Below are 18,039 nucleotides of genomic sequence, written 5' to 3'. Positions count from 1 at the left end.
TTTTCCTTTTTTGTTTTTTTTTTTTTTTTTTTTTTTTTTTTGGTTTTTTTTGAGACAGGGTCTCACTATTTAGTTGAGACTGACCTGGAACTCACTATGTAGCCCAGGCTGCTTTCAAACTCACAGCAATCCTCCTGTCTCAGCCTCCCGAGTGCTGGGATTATAGGTGTGAGCCACCATGCCCAGCTTTGGCTTTTCCTATATTGTATAACCAACAACTCCCACTTATGAGACTTTAGATTTTCAGGAAGTTAAGGAATTGAAAAGGGCTGCATCTACAAATGGGCCTACAGCCCCTTCTACTCTAGAATTGCTACGGGCCTGGGCCATCTCAACAGACTGGATCCCACATGATTGGAACACGGTTTCTTGTGTTCATCTTGTGGCAAATGATTATTTGTAGTTTCAGATGTGGTTGGTTGAGAGAGAGCATATTCAAGCCCATGGCTGTGGGAGTGCAGATGATGGGCATGCAAAGATATCAGGATTTAAATACAGGATTACAAATACCCCAAGGGGTCATTCAACAGATAAAGGAGGTGAGCTTCAAAACTTGGGAAAAATGAATGTCCTCAGATGAGGTAAGTCAAAGTTATGGGAAAATATTTCAGGGACCTTCCAAACCTTATCCAGATTTTATTGCAAAATTACAACAGTCTACAGATAGATAAGTGAGTCACCCAGACACTGCTGAGGCTTTATTATGACAACTTGCTTTTGAAAATGCGAACACAGACTCTCAGGATGCAATTCGTCCACACAGGGATGCCGGATGGTTTTTGATTACATGACATTACGCTGTGACACTGACACACATTGTCATAAGGCTCCCATGCTGGCTTCGGCTGTGGCTGCTGTGCAGGTAAAAGACGTACTGAAACCAAAGGGGGCGTGTTTGAACTGTGGAAAGTCTGGTGATCATCAAAATGACTGTCGTAGTGCTAAGAAACAGACCAGTGAGTCCCATAACCCGAAATAAACACATAAGCCTGGTCTGTCCCCGCTGCAAAAAAGGATATCACTGGGCAAAAGAGTGTCATTCTAAATTTCATACACTTGGATCAAATCAGGGAAGCTGGATGTGGGGCCAGCCTCGGGCCCTGAGAAACAACAGGGCCTGGACTGCACAGATCAGTCCTTCTCAGTCAACTCAGAGCATTGCCACCGCCCCTCAGTTTTATCACTCTGCCCTGCCTCCCACAGGAGTGCAGCAGTAGAATGAACGGTTCCAGACATTATCAATGTCAATCGTGAGCAAAGTAGGGTCCGAGTCCCTTTGGGGGCTTTCAGCCCCTCCGCCAGACTCAACAGTGGGACTCATTTTGGGGCATTCCAGCTTAAATATGAAAGGGATTCAAGTTTTCCTGGTGTGATAGATTCAGATTATACAGATGAAATTCAACTAGTGGTGGAAACCCATGTTCCTTGGACATTCCATCCTGGGGACAAAATTGCTCAGTTTCTTCTACTCCCTTTTCACCCTATTGGATCTTCTACAGTAGAAAAGGGGATGGGCTGGGGATTTAGCTCCGTGGTTCGGTGGCCTGCCTTGCAAGCACAGGACCTGAGTTCAATCCCTGGTAACAAAAAAAAAAAAAGAAAAAAAGAAAGAAAAAGAAAAGGGGAGGATTCAGCAGTACAGATTTTTAAAAAATCATTAATTGGGCTACTCAAAAGCAACAGAATGATTGGCCTCCTATGGACATTTTGATACAAGGAAAGAAATTCACTGGAATAGTTGATTCAGGAGCAGATGTGACTGTTATTTGTAAACAACAATGGCCTGATGCCTTGCCTCTTTAATTTCTGGACTCTACATTAGAGGGAGTTGGTCAAGTTCAACAAAGGGAAGTTTTTCCCAGCTCTAAAATCCTTATTTCTGTCCCAGTTAATTTGGGGGCAGAGACATTCTTCAACAATGGGGTGCCAGTTTGATCATCGCTTCTAATTATTCTGTTCAAGCATCACAAATGATGCACCCTATGGGATACACACCAGGGAAAGGCTTAGGAAAAAAATGAAGATGGTATTACACAACCTATTGCAGTTTGTCATAAAAATGATGGAACAGGTTTGGGTGTTATTTTTAGGAGGGGCCACTGCTCAAATTAAAGCAATTCCTCTGCAATAGATTTCCGATGAGCCTGTTTGGATCAAGCAGTGGCCCCTGAAAAAAGGCAGATTGGAGGCTCTACACTCCTTAGTACAAGAACAATTAAATCTGAGACATAGACTTCTTTTTCACCGTGGAATTCCCCTGTAATTGTTATACAGAAAAGATCTGGAAAATGGAGAATAATTACTGATCTTCGGGAGGTAAATAGATGGATTCAGTTGATGGGCCTCCCGTCCCCTACCGTGATACCTAAAGAATAGCACAGAATCATGACAGATCTCTAGGATTGTTTTTATACAGTTCCTTTACATTCTAAAGATTGTGAACACGTTGCTTTTACCATTCCCTCTACCAACTAGGTTGCTCCTGCTCAGAGATATCAATGAAAAGTTCTACCTCAAGGGATGTTAAATTCACCCATCGTGTGTCAGTACTATGTTGGAAAAGTTATACAACCTGTTCATGAACCATTTCCTCCTGTTTATGTCATTCACTATATAGATGATATTCTTTGAGCAACTTCACAGGAATTGGAGAGTGCTTTTGCAACAACTTTCTGAGCATGGTTTGTTTAGTGCAAAGATAAGATTCAAACTGTTCCTGCTTATAATATTTGGGCTAGTCCTTAGATATGCAAACAGTAAAATCTCAAAGTGTTCAAATTAGAAGAGATACTCTTAAAAACGTTAAATGATTTTCAAAAACTCCTGGGGGACATAAATTGGTTCTGTCCGACCCTTGGCATTCCCACATACTTGCTAGCATATTTGTTTAGCACTCTACAGGGAGATTCTGCCTTAGATAGCCCACTACAATTATCTTTTATTTATTCATATTTATTTGGTACCAGGGATTGAACACTTGCGAGGCAGGCAGCAGAACCACTGAGCTAAATCCCCAGCAGACAATTATCTTTTGAAGCTGAGACAGAACTTCAATTCATGGAGCAAAACCTTAAAGATGCTTTTGTCTCCCTCATTGATCTTTCTTTACCTACATCATTACTTATCCTTGCTACTCCCTATTTGCCAACAGGTATCATATAGAGCAACAAGATTCTCCTACTGAATGGATCCATCTCAACATAATCCTTCAAAATCTTTGTCTCCATATTTGGATCTAATATGCTGTCTTATCTTTCATAGTCGGTAAGATCTGCCTACTGAGAGGGTTCGATCCAGATGTTATTATTTTGCCCATTAGTCCGGAATTATTTGGTACTTAGAGGATAACACGAAAGCACAATCCACCTTGACAGAATATGTGGGACAAATCAGGTGCCACTACTCAGCTGGCAAACTTTGGGGATTTTTGAAACAGACTCAGTGGGTTGTTACCAACATGGTCCAAGATGACCCTATACCTGCTGCTACTACTTATTTTATTGATGGTTCAAAAGATAAGGTTGCTGCCATGTGGAGTAAATCCTGGTTTAAAGCATTACAGACTTCCTATGCTTCTGCTCAAGAAAATAAGTTGTATACTTTATCTTTTTAAAAAATTACATATCCTATTAATAGTCTCTGATTCTAAATATGTAGTTCATGTTTGAAAGACTATAGAAACTGTGTGTACACTGAAGCACACTGCCAAATCAGAAGTAATTCAGGATATGTTCCTTCACTTGCAAGCCTTGCTCCAAGCTCACACTCATCCTGCTTTTATAACTAGAGCACCTGCCTGGTGCCTTTGTTTGTGGAAATGCTCAAGCAGATAAACTGACAAGGGTGTTATGGATTGATTCTCCTGAACAAGAGCATGCACAGTTCCACAATAATGCCTCTAGTTTGTACCAATGGTGGACTCTTCCCATGAATCAAGCACATAAAATAGTTAGAAATTGTCCTGTGTGTACACCTTTACAAGCAATAGAGGGCCCACCGGCTGTAAATCCCCAAGGACTTCATTCTAAGGCTCTTTGGCAAATGGATGTTACTCATGTCCCATCTTTCAGAACACCCAGAAGACCAAGGCTGAGAACTAAACTTTTCTTTGGGGTATGAGACTCTGCCCTTGAGCGTGGGAGCTGGGTCTGTGTGTTTGAAAACACACAAGCAGTTCTGGGTGTACATTCTTCCGGCAAACAAGGACTTGGATGAGACTGATTTGGGGACTAACGTTCACAGGAAAACAAAGAAAATACCATTGACTCCTGGGGGAAGGGGACAGATCCAGAATGTCCAACAATTTCATATAAACATTGTTTTCATTGGAACAGGTATCATGGACCTCATGGAAAAATCATATATTTGAATAATCATATTGCAGTTGACTGGAGACTCCATGATAAATTTCTTAACAATTGTCCTGATAATGTCAATAAGACTGTTTGTGATCATATTACTGAGGTAGTCTGAATAGTATATGGCGGGGTGAACAACTTTCTGTGTCTGCCACACACCAAGGACTAATGGCTTGGCATGAGGGAGGGCTGGCAGCCCCACAGCCAAGACTGCTCAACAAGGAAGGAGTTCCACAAGGTCCGGAACAATGGGAGCTGTGGAAATTGCCATTAGTGACTCAAAAAATGACAACCTGGAAAGGTACATTTTCAGGATCGAAATATTCCACATCTGATTAGTGGTTTACTTATAATGGTTCCATTTACTTAGCAGGATGCGTTGTTACCCTTTGTTCTCGCCGTGGGGTAACTACAATTTCACGAGCCTTTAAGGAGAGCTGAATGTAGTGGGTGCAGACTATAAACGTTTGAATGCCAGTGTGAATATTAATTTGACTCCAAAGAGTGTTTGACTCGCCATGGGAAGGAAGTCCTACGTCAGGATTAATGATTAAAATTATGCAAAAATTGTTAAAAAGAAATAAACGATTCACTGAATGGATTGTTGCTGCTATCATAGGACTTTACTGCCATTGCCACAATGGCACCTGCAGTGGGCACTGTGCTTCAAGCCACCATTCAAACACATGACTGCAGAATTGGACAGAAAAGTCCCATAAATTGCGGTCAACACAAACTCAAATCGACCAAGAATTGGAGCTAAAGGTGGGCAATTACAACAAGCCATCAAATGGGTGGGAGATCAACTGGTTGATCTCCAAAAACAACTCGTGTTAAAATGTGATTAGAATATTGCAATTATTGTGTGACACCACATAAATATAATGAGACTCAAATACATGGGATTTCATCAAATATCATTTAACAGATATTAAAGGAAACATTAGCTTAAGTATAAATACTCTCCAGCAGGAGATCTTTGACACATTTGATAAAAAATTTCCCTTTATTACATTAGAAGGATTGGCCAAAGGGATGGCTGAGGAGCTACAGAGCCTCGATCCCAGAGGCTTTGTTCAAAGTTTAACACGCAGTATTGGGAGTTCATCTGTGGTACTGATGATTGTTTGTATTATTGTTCTTATAGGATACTTCTGCCTGTGAAGAAAGTTGAAAATCAATTTGCTTAAACAATCAGCTCATGTTATGCTCACGCTGCATTTAAATAAAAGGGGGAGAAGAAAGAGCCGTCTCCAGACAAGAGACCTCTGGGTGGACCTGTGCGTGTGCTTTACTCGGTGTTACTGGGAAGACCCTGTGACATGAGGTTAGATAACCTCCCAGATTCACCAGTGCAGGGTCCTAGATGTTAACTGTCCTTGTAGATGACTTCTTGCTGTTCTCATGAGAGCTCTGTTAATAGTTTAGGAGTGCACACACTCCATTTCTAATTGCTTAAAAGCCGGCTAAGAAAAATAGTTTGTCTTAGCTCCTTGAAACTCCGACCCCCTGCCCCTCGCTGTTTTGTGTCTTTCTAAATAAGACCCTCTCCCTTTGGGGAACCTGACAACATCCCCTGAAAATAAATCTGTGGTGTCTCTTGGAGCAAGAATTAATATAAGACCCAGTCTTATCTATGGGGAAATATGGTGCATCCCCAGTCCTTTTTCATTTTGAGACAGTCTCATTAAGTCACTAGTTGCCCAGACGGTACTTGAGCTTGCACTCCTGCCTCAGCCTCCCAGAGTGCTGGGGTTACAGGCGTGTACCACCGAGCTACGACTGAGCTTTCACTGTATGCTGGGGGTGAGTGAAACGTCAGCTAAGCCTCACAGCCATCAGTAGCTCCCACCTTCCCAGTGAGGGCAGTCCAGATTGAACAATCTGCCCAGGGCCACAGGGCCAGGAAGTAGCAGACGGAATTTTAGTTGTTCTTTCCGCCTTTAGCCTCTCCTCTCAGCTGCGGTCTCAGAAGGGCCCTTCTGAGTGGGGGCCAAGCCTGCATCCCAGAGCCACGCCAGGAAGTCAGCCCACTTCCGACTGCCCAGCATTCCCTCCTGGCCACAGCCCCAGCCCACAGTTCTGCCTCCACCATACACTCACCATGTCCACGACATCGCTTCTAAGAGGCAGGCAGCCACTGGGAAGACAAGCTATAGCACCTGATTAATTTAAAGTCTGCATGAGGCTTTAATAAAGAAATCTGAGCCATGAGAGCCAGGTGTGGTGGTGCACACATGTCATCCTAGCCCTGGGAAGGCTGAGGTAGGATTGTTCTGAGTTGGAGACCAGCCCGGGCTACATATATATAGCCTAAACTACAGAGCAAGATATTTCATTGGGGTGAAAAATATATATATATGAAAGTAGAAATCTGAGCCAGGTGTGGTGTCACATGTCTATAGTCCCAGCTACTCAGGAGGCTGAGGCAGGAGGATCACAAGGACAAGCCCAACCTGGGAAAAGAAATCAAAGCTGGAGCCCCAGAGATGACCTCTTTGACCTGCTGTGGAGGGAAGAGGTAGGCGCTGGCTAGCTCAGCAGTCCTCCTGGCCTGGCTTCACTAGAAACTGCAGTGGGGGCTCTAACTCCTGTGTGTGGCACGTAGGTAGGAAGCCTGGAACTTGGGCTCAGTGGTCACTACTGTGTGGAATGTGTCCACGTGGCCCCCCATCTCCCCAGTTCCCAAATTCAGCGCGGCAGGAACCAGGCTCCAGGCTGGAGATACACACCACCATTCCATACACGGTAAGGGTCTGCAGGGCCACAGCCGCCCAGGGATGTGAAGGGCATGGCAAGACCCCCAGAAGACAGGCAGGACAGCTGTGCCTTTCTCCAGTGGTGGCCCCCATTTGAAGGACCTGGACACAGCATCAAGATGGGCAGGTCTGGGCCCTTCCACAACCCAGGAGCCTTTCTATTTCCAGCTGGCCACTTAGCGGCCCATAGCAGTCGAGGCTGGCCAGGCCTCCATCCTGCAGACCCAGGGTGCTGCTGCTTGACCGCTGGCTGGGACACTGAGAAGTCTGAAGCTCCAACTCGGATCTGTGTAGAAATGGTCCTCTTTGGAGGTTTCCAGGGTCTTCCCTGTCCCTGGAGTCTGGACATTTCCCAGGAAGGAGTCTGGAGTGCAACTGCTGTTATCCCCTGAACGGGATGGTGGTCACTTCTGGAAGAAGCTCACCCCTGACCTGGGTCCCTCACAGCTCCGTGATGCCTTCCTTCACACAGCTCGACAGTCCACAGTGACACACTCTGGCCTCGGAATTAAGGACGGAGTGAATAACAAGTTGGACAAGTCAGACAGGCAGGCAGGGCAGGAAGTCCTCTATTGTGGGTCTAAGAGCAACTGACCACTCAGGGGCATGAGCATCGCAGGGTGAGTCTTAAGGAAACAGTAGGGTGACTTTCACAGAGCGTGGATTGTAATTGTTTTGAAAGACCTGCGGCCTATGCCTATAATTCCAGCTGCTAGGGAGGGTGAGGCAGGAGGATTTCAAGTTTGAGGGCAGTCTGAGCACTTTAGCAACTTAGCAAGACTCTGTCTCAAAGAAAACAGTATTTTAGATAGATGACGTGACCCATGAACTCCAGGGCAAACTCTGGAAGCAGGGAAGGGAAGGTGGGCAGGAACGTGAGCAGGGGAGATGCCTTGAGGGAGGGGCAGACACAGTGGGGAGGGAGACGCAGGGTGCAGGTGGTCACCCACTGTCCTGAGGGCGACTTGTGCTGTCCTCTCACACACAGTGCCCGCCCTGTCCCCTCCCCTGGGCCAGGGTGTTGCACGCCATTGCATTAAGGAGCTGGCCTTCTGTGTGGCTCTGGGCAAAGGGGGGCCCATGAAGAGATGGGAAGAAGGGAAGTGAGCCGGGGGATTGGCTCCCCAACGCCGTGCAGCAAGGCCACGGGGGCTGGGCACGGGACCGTGTCAGTGGTGTCCTCACCCTCTCCCCAATCTGTCCATCCCACTGCGGACTGCTCCGCCTCCAGGGTCACGGCCGCTCCCCGCAGGTCCTGCGCTGCGATACCTACCAGACAACCTGGGAAGGGGCTGGACATGGAGCGAAAAGGAAGGGCAGGCGCTTCTGTTTAAGAAGACAGCAGAGCCCGTGCTGTAGGTCCATTTCCACTAAAGAGATGCAAAATTAAAGGCTTTAGGCTGCAGGGCTGGACCACAGGTATCTACCACCTTCCTCCTGGGTAGAAGCTAGTATCCGGACCATGCTAGATAGTGGCGAGTTTCCTGAAATCACCTTCCTGCATTAGTAAGAGAAAGAAAACACAACGGCCTGCAGGCGAGACCTGAGGGTTCTGGATGGGCACTGGGCAGCAGCCAGTCCTGCACTTCGCATCCTAGTAAGACCATGGCTGCCCTGAGCGTGAAAACCATTCCTGGCTGTGTCCACCCACAGCCAGGTGGCACATTTGTAGATGTGCTGCACCACTGTGCTAGGGCCAAGGGAGGCTGCCATCGGGACCTGTGAGCAGCTGCCCCTCCGCTCTTCCAGCCTGGCCCAGCTGGAACCCCGCCAGGGAAGCCAGTCCCCAGATGGGGTGCACCTCTGGCACCAAGGTGGTCACAGAAGCAATGCTCTCCCGAGGCAGGAGGGAGACTCAGGGCTGTCTGGGTCGTGTGAGTCTCGTGACTAAAAACAACCATGTTTGCGTTATATATAAATACAAAACTAGGTTAAAAATGGCTATTGTAGGGTAAGCAAATGAATGGCAAAGTTTAAGAAGCTAACAAATCACACCATCTGAGAAACAGAACACTGTTTATTAGCCAAGTGCCCGCCACACTTGTGATGCTGTCTCCCTGCACTTCCTCTCCCCTAGGCTGCAGCACGTCCACACTGTCTGGGAAGAGAAAGCTGCTCCTGAGGAAGGAAGGCCAGATCGTCTGTCCTACAGTACTTCGGGAAAGCTCCAGCCTCGGCTCTTGCCATCCGCCATGCTGTGCTAACGCAGAGTAACATCGAGGGCTCTGGCCAAAGTTCATTCTTTTAAGAATCAACAATTGTGCCTGGCATAGTGGTACACACCTGTACTCCCAGCACTCTGGGAGACTGAGGCAAGAAGAGGCTCGCAAGTTCAAGCCAAGCCTGGGCAACTTAGTGATTTAGGAAGATCCTGTCTCAAAACAAAAATAAATAAAAAGGGATAGGGATGTACAGCTCGATGCAAACGCCCTGGGTTCATTCCCCACCTAAGTGTTGAGTTACAACAAATGGGGACATACACAGGCTCAGGCATCACTGAAACCACTGGACATTTATTCATATTTTTAGGTAAAAGGATTTATTAGCATCGATGGCATTCATGAAATTTCTCATCAGTACAACAGTGAGGAAGAGAAAAAAATATCAGTTCAATACTCATCTTATATGGTGCCAAGAATGACAACTCAGCCAGCTCTAGAAAACTGCACTCAGATAGAGGAATAAGAGGAGCAACTCAAGGCTCCTACACGTACCCACCTCACCTGAGGGTTGGCAGTTGGGACACCCGCAGGATGTTTCTAGGCCTGCGGCCAGCTCCAGGGGTCAGGTTCAGAGGAAAGGGAATGTGCCTGGTCTGGGTCTGGGGCATTTCTAAAAGCTTCTAGCAAGATGGTTCCATTTCTGCATTCAGGTCCTACCATCATGGAGCAGCATCAAGAACATCTCAGACACCCCCGCCGGTGTCTGAGCAGCGGAAGCGGCAGGCGCCCATCGGACAGCGCCAGGCCTGGCAGTCTCCGCCAGCTCAGTGCCCCAGGTTCACAGTTCCTCCGTCCACCTCAGTGTGGCTCACCTAGCCACGAAAGCAAATGGTGTACAACCTCAGGATGACACAGCCTTTACTCTGAGATCTCCGCACGTCACGAGGCTTGAAGACTGCCTGAGGGGTCTGAGGGACAACGGGAAGCATTTACAGGGTTGGAGATGGAGCAACAAGAGGTCCCCGACCAGACCAGCGCCCCTGAGCCTGAGGCGTTGGGACACTGCTCAAAGGCTTCCCACTGGAAGGCACCTCACTTAATGAGATTCCTCATGATGTTCAGGGAGGTCCCTCTGTAGCCAGATCCAAAATGATTCCAGTGGTTGAGATAGTGGAAAAGCTGGTACAATTGCAGGCGCTTCTCAAAGCCTGGCGCCTTGGGGATTTTGCCGTGGTAGGCAGAGTAAAAGGAGCTGCTGAAGCCCCCAAACATGCCAGCTATCGCCAGCTCATACTCCGAGTGGCCATAGAAAGAAGCCGGGTCAAAAATGATGGGCCCAGAGGAATCTTCTGCCACATTCCCTCCCCAGAGGTCTCCGTGCAGTAAGGCGGGGACGATCTCCAGATCTCGGAACAGGCTGGGGATCTTCAGCTGCAGGAGGAAGACGGAGCCTTAGCACAGCGGCTGCAGCACGCAGAGGACCCGGATGCCATCTGAGAGCTGCTCCACAGACCCACACAGCAACATGGCACTCAGGTGCACCGGGCTCACCAATGGGCGCTGCATCCCGTGCAGAACAGGGCTCAGAGTCGGCCACACCACCATGGCGCCTCCCCCACATCAGGGCCAAGTGGGACGTGCTCACCTGCAGAGCAGACCAGAGCTGGAGGGCCTCCCGGTCCCCGGAACCCTTCTCCACCATGTCTATCTGGGGCTGAATGCGTTGCCGGGCGTAGAACTCGACCCAGTCCTTCTGCCAGTCGTTCACCTGCACGGCGATGGCAAAGGTGAAAGCAGGGTGATGGAGGGCATGGTACCCAGAGGCAGCCCCAGGAGGAAGACTGCAGGGGCCCCATGTGGAAAGGGCGGTGGGCACAGGCTGCTGAGAGAGCAGGCTGACCGGGCAGCATGGGGTCTCTAGGACAGGCTGAGGCCTAGGTCTGCTTCCAGGAGTAGCGGGAAGCAGGGACACAGGGTCCACTCTGAGACCCCAAGAAGAGCGCAAGGACATTTCCTTTCAATTACACTCACGCTGCTGGAGGCCAGAGCCCCGACTTTCCTGACCCCACAGCTCATTGCTGACCAAATGCCTCATCATAAGATGGTAAAGAAAGGTCACGTGGGGCCGGGTATTTAGCTCAGTGGTTCCACCACCTGCGTCACAAACACAAGGTCCCCAGTTCAATCCCTGGCACCAAAAAGAAAAAGGTCATGTGGACCCTGTTGGGCTTTGTGGCACATACCTACGATCCTAGCACTCTGGGAGGCTGAGGCAGGAGGATGACAAGTTTGAGCTCACCTTGGGCAACTTAGCAAGACCTTATCTCAAAGTTTTTTAAAAAAGGAGGGACTGAGGGTATAGCTCAGTAACACACCCACACACACAAAGCCCCCCAAGGAGCCCAGCTACTCAGGAGCCTGAGGCAGGAAGATCACAAATTTCAGGTTAGCCTAGGAAACTTAGTGAGATCTTGTCTCAAAACAAAAATTCAAAAAGGGCTGTGTAGCTCTTTAGTGTAGTCGTCCCTCAGTATCTGTGGAGGACTGGATCACCCTCATACCAAAATCTGAGGATGCCAAAATGCCTACATAAAACGACACAGAATTTGCATGTAATCTACATCCTCCTATATACCCTGCACACTTTAAATTATCTCTAGATTTCCTGTAAGACTTGATACAATGTAAATTCTATATAAGTAGCAGTTTAGGAAATAATGCCAAGAAAAAAACCTGTATATGTTCAATGTAGACGCAGCATTTTCCCAATATTTTCACTCTGCAGTTGGCTGAATCTGCACCTGCAGAACTATGGAGAGTGCTGGCTATGTATAACCGGGGGCGAACTTGGGACCTGGCGCATGTGAAGCAGGTGGCAGAACCACTGAGCCAAAGCCCTGTTTCTTTGTTTTTTGACACAGGGTCTCACTACAGAGCTCAGGCTGGCCTTGAACTTCCTACTGTAGCCCAAGCAAGCCTCAAACTCATGGTGATCCTCCGGCCTCAGCCTCTCAAGGGCTGGGATTACAGGCGTGCGCCACCACGCCCGGCTAAATTTTCTAACTTTTACACAATGGCACAGGACTTACGCCTAATTCTAGCTAATCAGGAAGCTGAGGCACAGAGAGTTACCAGGATAGCCTCAGCAACTTAGTAAGACCTTGTCTAAAAATAAAAAATGAAAGGCCTGGGGATAGAGCTCAGAGGTAGAACATCTACAGCACCAAAAAAGAAAAAAAAAAATTGACCCTCCTAAATTCAGCATTCTAACTTGGTCCTTCTCCATTTCTGTGTTCACTTAGCAAGTAAGATGAGTAAGCCTCCTGTCATCTTAAAATTTGGCAAAGCAAAAAAGGGTGCAAAGATCTCACAGAATTGCCAGGCCTGTAATCGGGAGGCTGAGGCAGAAGGATTGCTGCAGATTTGAGGCCAACCTGGACTACATAGTGAGACCCTGTCTCAAAAAACAAAACAAAAAAACAATCTCAAAAAAATGAAAGAAGGTGTTCCGTCCACACCCAGCATGTCTGAACAGCTGACTTGACCGTGGCTCTCACTCACCTGGGGGAGATATCCACAGCAGGTCACCACGTCAAACCCGAACTGGTCCACAAAAGGCAGTTCTGCCTGCCCATCTCCTCTCCCTTGCAACAGAAGGACAAAACGGAAGAGAAGCTGAGTGCTTTCTCCCGGAGACCCTCAGCCCTGATCTTGGAGCTCAAGCTGCCCAGAGCCTGAGCTCACTGCGTGCACATCACCTCAGTCCTCACAGAACAGATCGTCCCAGCAGACGACTTACGACAAGGATGCCAGCTGGCCCCACGGTGGAACCAGTGGGTGATGGGCAGGGGAAGTATATAACACTATATAAAAAAAGAAAGGAAAGGAGAAACAGATGATGCTCTTTAGATAGGAGGAAAAAAAATCTCCCTCATCATCCATCAGGAAAGGACAGTTTCCATGGCCAGCACAGTGTTATTTTTAAATCTTTTTTGGTTTTCTTATTTTTGTACTGGGGATTGAACTCGGGTCCTTGCATTTGCGAGGTAGGAGGCGGTACCACCGAGCTAAATCCCCAGCTAGCACAGCGGTATCATTGAGAGATGAACTACTGTGCCATGAAATGGCCTCAACCCTGTGTAGCTCCCCAGACTTGAAGAGGTCAGTGGGTGGACTGAACTTCGGGTCACTTGGAAGGGGCAGGAGAGGCATCCCCACGGGACCTGTCAGCAGGTCCCCTGACCCTGCACAGATCTGACTACCTGCTTCTGACCGTCAGCTACTGTGTAGCAGTCAGCACACAGCTTCCCACGGATCGTCTACTGTCAGGGGCTGGGACCCCTGGAAGCGCCTCAGTGATAACACCTCAACACTCCCTGCACAGGGCACAGCTGCGCTTTGTTTAAAGCACTAACTGTAGAGAAAGCCAAAAAGGCTTTGATTCCGCCCCTTTCTGGACAAAGGTAAAAGCAGCAGTAGCACTATAGGATTTTGAGTCTACAAAACGTTTCCTGTCTCCTCCAAGCTCTATAAAAATGCAGCCGACTGCATTTGTCTTGCTGGGAAAAGCAGACATCTGCCTGCCACCGATGGGAAGCAGCCTGCGAAGCAGCACACCGCCAGCCTGAGCCCGCCTGCTTCATCCCCCACAGGGCCCACTCTGCCCTTACCCACTGTGCCAGCCTCCGTCCGGAGCGCCTCTCCCAGCTTCTGGTTATGCAGGTGGAGGTCCGCAAGCTGCTCCCCGAGCTTCGCAGCGTGACTGTGAACCCGGAAGACAGCGATTAAGCAGCTGACACAGAGCCTGAGCACACACATCTGTCTGGGAGGTCTCAGCGTGCACTAGGTCACGCACTGAGGGCAAAAAACCCATTCTCTCAGAGCGAGAGATGGAGGGTCTGACTACACGTCTTTCTCAGCCTCATCTGACTGTGCAACTGGGTTCTCTGTCCTCCCCTCATGTTGACAGTATCCTCTTTGGCCTTTCCCCACCAGTACTGGGGATCAAACCCAGGGGCGCTCGACCACGGAGCTACATCCCCAGCTCCTTTTATTTTGTTATTTTGAGACGGGGCTAAGTTGCCTAGTCAGGACTCACACTTGTGATCCTCCTGACTCAGCCACCCTCGGTGCTGGGATTGTCGTGTGTACCACTATGCCCAGCTTCTCTTGGCCTCTGATGTGCGGAGTGCACGCTGCTGACTTGGCAGAGTCTGTCACATGTACAGTCATGGTTCTTTGTATTGCCCTCCTCAAATTACACCTCCAAGTACAAGCTTCGGGAATAGAAGAACTACACAGAGGATCAACAGAGCAGAGGGGACAGTGTGGGGACAGACCTGCTCAGGTACCGCATGTCCAGGTGCTCCATCACCAGCAGACTGCCACCTCCCAGGGCGTCGAGCACCTTGATGGGCCTGGGTACTTTCACCGTGCCTGTTTTCAGAATGGCAGTCAAGCCTGCCATCTCACCTTCAAACATCCTTTTGGCCTGTCAGAGAAACAATGGAAGAGGAAGAGGAGGGGAGAAGGGAGGGAGAGCAAGGTCACTCTGGAAAGGTTCTATAAGGGCATGTTTTCTTCTGGCCTAACAGGGCCAAGTCGAGAACACTGGACTGAGGACTCAATGGGCATGGACGGTTCTCCAAGCTGTGGGCAGCAGAGTGGGCTGAGTGTGCTGAAGGTGTACAGGAATAGGGCTCGTACTTTCTAGTGCTGGACCATATTTTCATGTCGTGGTTGACTTCAAAGGCTCTCCAGAGAGAGGAAAGTAGAAGGCTACAAATATTCCCCTAAGCACCCAGTACAGACAGGACCGTGTATGCGGCTCCCCTCTCTCCATCCTCAGACAACAAGGCAATGATCCTGTCCCACAGACAAGTCACAGGCAGCCTCCAGCTGCACAGGCCAGGAACCTGGGCTCGCGTTCACTGACAAAGCCTGCCGAATTCCATGCCGTGTCCCACCTAACAATGGAAACGGTCTCTTCTCACCCCATTTCCACCTGCATCCCTCAGACCAGGGACCATGTCCACGGCTGGCCCTGCTCACCATCCGACTGGCTGCACCCAAAGTCTGCACCCTTCCCTTCACAATTCCACCCAGTGTGGGGCCACTGCTCAGGCTCTGCCCCTACACACACATACGCACACACACATGCACACACTCACCCCCCCCACATACTCCTTGTACCCACATTCCAAGCTTAGTTTTTAGTTCCTCAAGGTCGTTCACCTTCTGCAGCCCCAAACACCTGCCATGCAATGTCTCTTTTGCTTGGAACACTAATTGCCCATGTCTTGCCGTATCAGATCCTTTCTAGTCATGCTTAATGTCAACTTCCCACGCTAGGTAATCTCTCTCCTTTTTGTTTTGTTTTGTTTTTAGAAACAAGGTCTTCCTATGCAGCTCCCACTGGCCTTGAACTCACTATGTGGCCCATTCTGACCTCCAACTTGCAGCATCCTCCTGCCTCAGCCTCCGGAGAGCTGAGATCACAGATGTGACCACATGCCCGGCTACCTTCCTCCCTCATCGCTGAAGTAGGTGCAGAGAAACACACAGCTCATCAGTGTCCGGCATGACGGATGCCCACAGCACAACCACCACCAGGTCCCCCAGCTCAGACCCTCCCCACCCACTGCCGCACCTACCACTCAAGGCAGCCTCCACCCCGACCTCCGCCAGCACAGGTCAACTCTGCCTGTTTGGCCGCTCCACAGAGCTGTGTTCTCTGAGGTCCGGCTTCGCCTCACGCTGCATGTGCTACATGGTACATCTCACAGTGCACAGGGCCCCACACAGTGACAACTCTGAGGTCGAGGTGCCCATTCTGCCATGATGGGCAACAGGGCTTCCAAGGTCAGGGCCTTGTGGCCAGTGCCACCATGGGCATTCTTCTACCTGCTTCAACAGCTGTCAGCTCTGATCTTGGGCGAGTTACTCAAGTTCTCTATCCTCACTTTCTTCATCTATATAAAAAGGGGTTAATACTAAGGTTATTTATTTATTTATTTTGTTTTTTTTGAATCAGGGTCTCACTACGTAGTCCAGGCTAACTTCGAACTCCCAGTGATTCTCCTGACTCAGCCTCCTGAGTGCTGGGATTATCAATGTGAGCCACTATGCATAGGCTTGCTGTCTCAACTAACTGAGTTAGCAAGATAACACATACTCCATTCTAAACACTTTATAAATACTACTACTACCTTGAGAGTCAAAGTTGTTAAGGAGGAAGGCAAGGCCTGCTTTCTTAAGCACAGCTTCCAGAGTGCTCTCTTTAGAAGATGAAGGGGAAAAAATATTTGGCCCTGGCTGTACTCTTGCTAGGATAACAGTTGTGAAGACTAACAAGTAGTTTTTCAGATGCTGTGGGGTGGCAGCACACACCTATAATCCCAACTCTCTGGAGAGCCAGCAGGATGACAGTGAGTACCAGCACAGCCTTGGCAACTGATTTACCAAGACCCTGTCTCAAGAAATAAAAAAAATTTAAAAAGGGCTGGGGATGTGTGAAATCCTCGGGTTTGATCAATCCCCAGGACCAACAAAATGAAACAGGGAGAGGTGAAAGAGAGAGGGCCTTTGAAGCCAGCTACAGGCAAGGCTCCTCACAGAAACATTCACTGTTACACGGCCAAGCGAGGAGCACTGTTTCTCAAGACTATCTTCCCGCAAGGTATGATTAAGCATCGGGTGGGAAACAGTACTACAAAAGATCTAGAAAAGGAAAAAGGAAAAGATCTATGGGACAAGTACAAGAGAAAACCAGTTACTTAAGTATGCAGACGCCTGTAATTCCAGCCCTTGGGAGTCTGAGGAAGGAGGATCACGAGCTCAAGACCAGCCTAGGCTGCATAGTAAGTTCAAGGCCAGCTTGAACTGCATAGTGAGATGCTGTCTAAAAAAAAAAAGAAAAAAAGAAAGAAGCATGCAAGGGGGGAGATAAGAACAATCAAAAGGAAAAACAACTTAGACCACACCAAGTCCATTAGGAGGTGAGAAAGAAATTATAATCCCAGTACTCTGGGAGGCTGAGGCAGAAGGATCTGAGGTTTGAGCTCCACCTAGGCAATTTTGTGGGGCCCTGTATCAAAATGAAAAATTAAAAAAGGATTCAAGATGTAGCTCAGTGCAAAGGGGCTGAGTTCAATCCCCAGCATCGCAAGAAGGGAAAGAAGAGCATCACTGGGTGGTCCACTTTATAATCAGTTGAAAATACCAGCTTCTCCTTTTCTTCTTGCTAAGTTTTGAATAATTGCAAATGCCAGGGAAGACATAAACACAGAGATGTGTAAGGGGTGGGTGGGTTCCCCTTCCCTTAAAGGAAGCACAAAACCAGACCAAAGCAGAAAGCTGAGGAGGCCGACCACTCTAAGAGTAACTTCAAGGACAAACAGGGACAGACTCCCGTAAAAGAAATGTGGAGGATCTCTCTGGACAAGGGCTGGAGGCTGGTACTGTCGCTGTGCAGAGTTACCCACATCCCACAAGGGAGGATTCCTTCCCGGGTAGAAAATGACAACTGCAAGAATGCTTCCTAAGGAAAGGATCAAAACACAGCAAGGGCGAGGCCCCCTGAAAAGGCACCGGCCCATCCGGGGGCCAATGGGGCTTTTCAGCAAAGCACCGGCGGGACCCAGCCACCCCTAGCGAAGGGGGGACACGGTGAACCCGGGCCCAGAGGCTCTTCTCAAGGTGACAGCTGCCCGCTGCGGGCCGACGGGAGACGGCGCAGAGGTGCGGGCGCTGGCGGACGGC

At 48.8% G+C, this 18,039-nt stretch overlaps 1 protein-coding gene across 1 annotated transcript in view; it reads right to left on the bottom strand.

Moving 5' to 3' along the window:
* Nucleotides 1-9,498: 9,498 nt before the first annotated feature.
* The window catches only part of Fn3krp (fructosamine 3 kinase related protein), an 8,764-nt gene continuing 223 nt past the window's right edge, over nt 9,499-18,039 (bottom strand). The window contains exons 1-6 of the mRNA XM_010618695.3: nt 18,027-18,039; nt 14,619-14,770; nt 13,950-14,041; nt 12,841-12,923; nt 10,925-11,047; nt 9,499-10,710 (exon numbers count right to left, since the gene is read on the bottom strand). The exon at nt 18,027-18,039 is cut by the window's right edge and continues 223 nt beyond it. Coding sequence (XP_010616997.1) covers nt 10,372-10,710; nt 10,925-11,047; nt 12,841-12,923; nt 13,950-14,041; nt 14,619-14,770; nt 18,027-18,039 — 802 coding nt within the window. The 3' untranslated portion in view covers nt 9,499-10,371. The remainder of the gene's footprint in view (nt 10,711-10,924; nt 11,048-12,840; nt 12,924-13,949; nt 14,042-14,618; nt 14,771-18,026) is intronic.

This window comes from Fukomys damarensis, unplaced genomic scaffold (genome assembly GCF_012274545.1).
Source record: "Fukomys damarensis isolate Sample0158 unplaced genomic scaffold, DMR_v1.0_HiC HiC_scaffold_23, whole genome shotgun sequence".
In the NCBI taxonomy this organism is placed as follows: Eukaryota; Metazoa; Chordata; class Mammalia; order Rodentia; family Bathyergidae; genus Fukomys; species Fukomys damarensis.
This window is presented reverse-complemented; position numbering and strand designations above follow the sequence as displayed.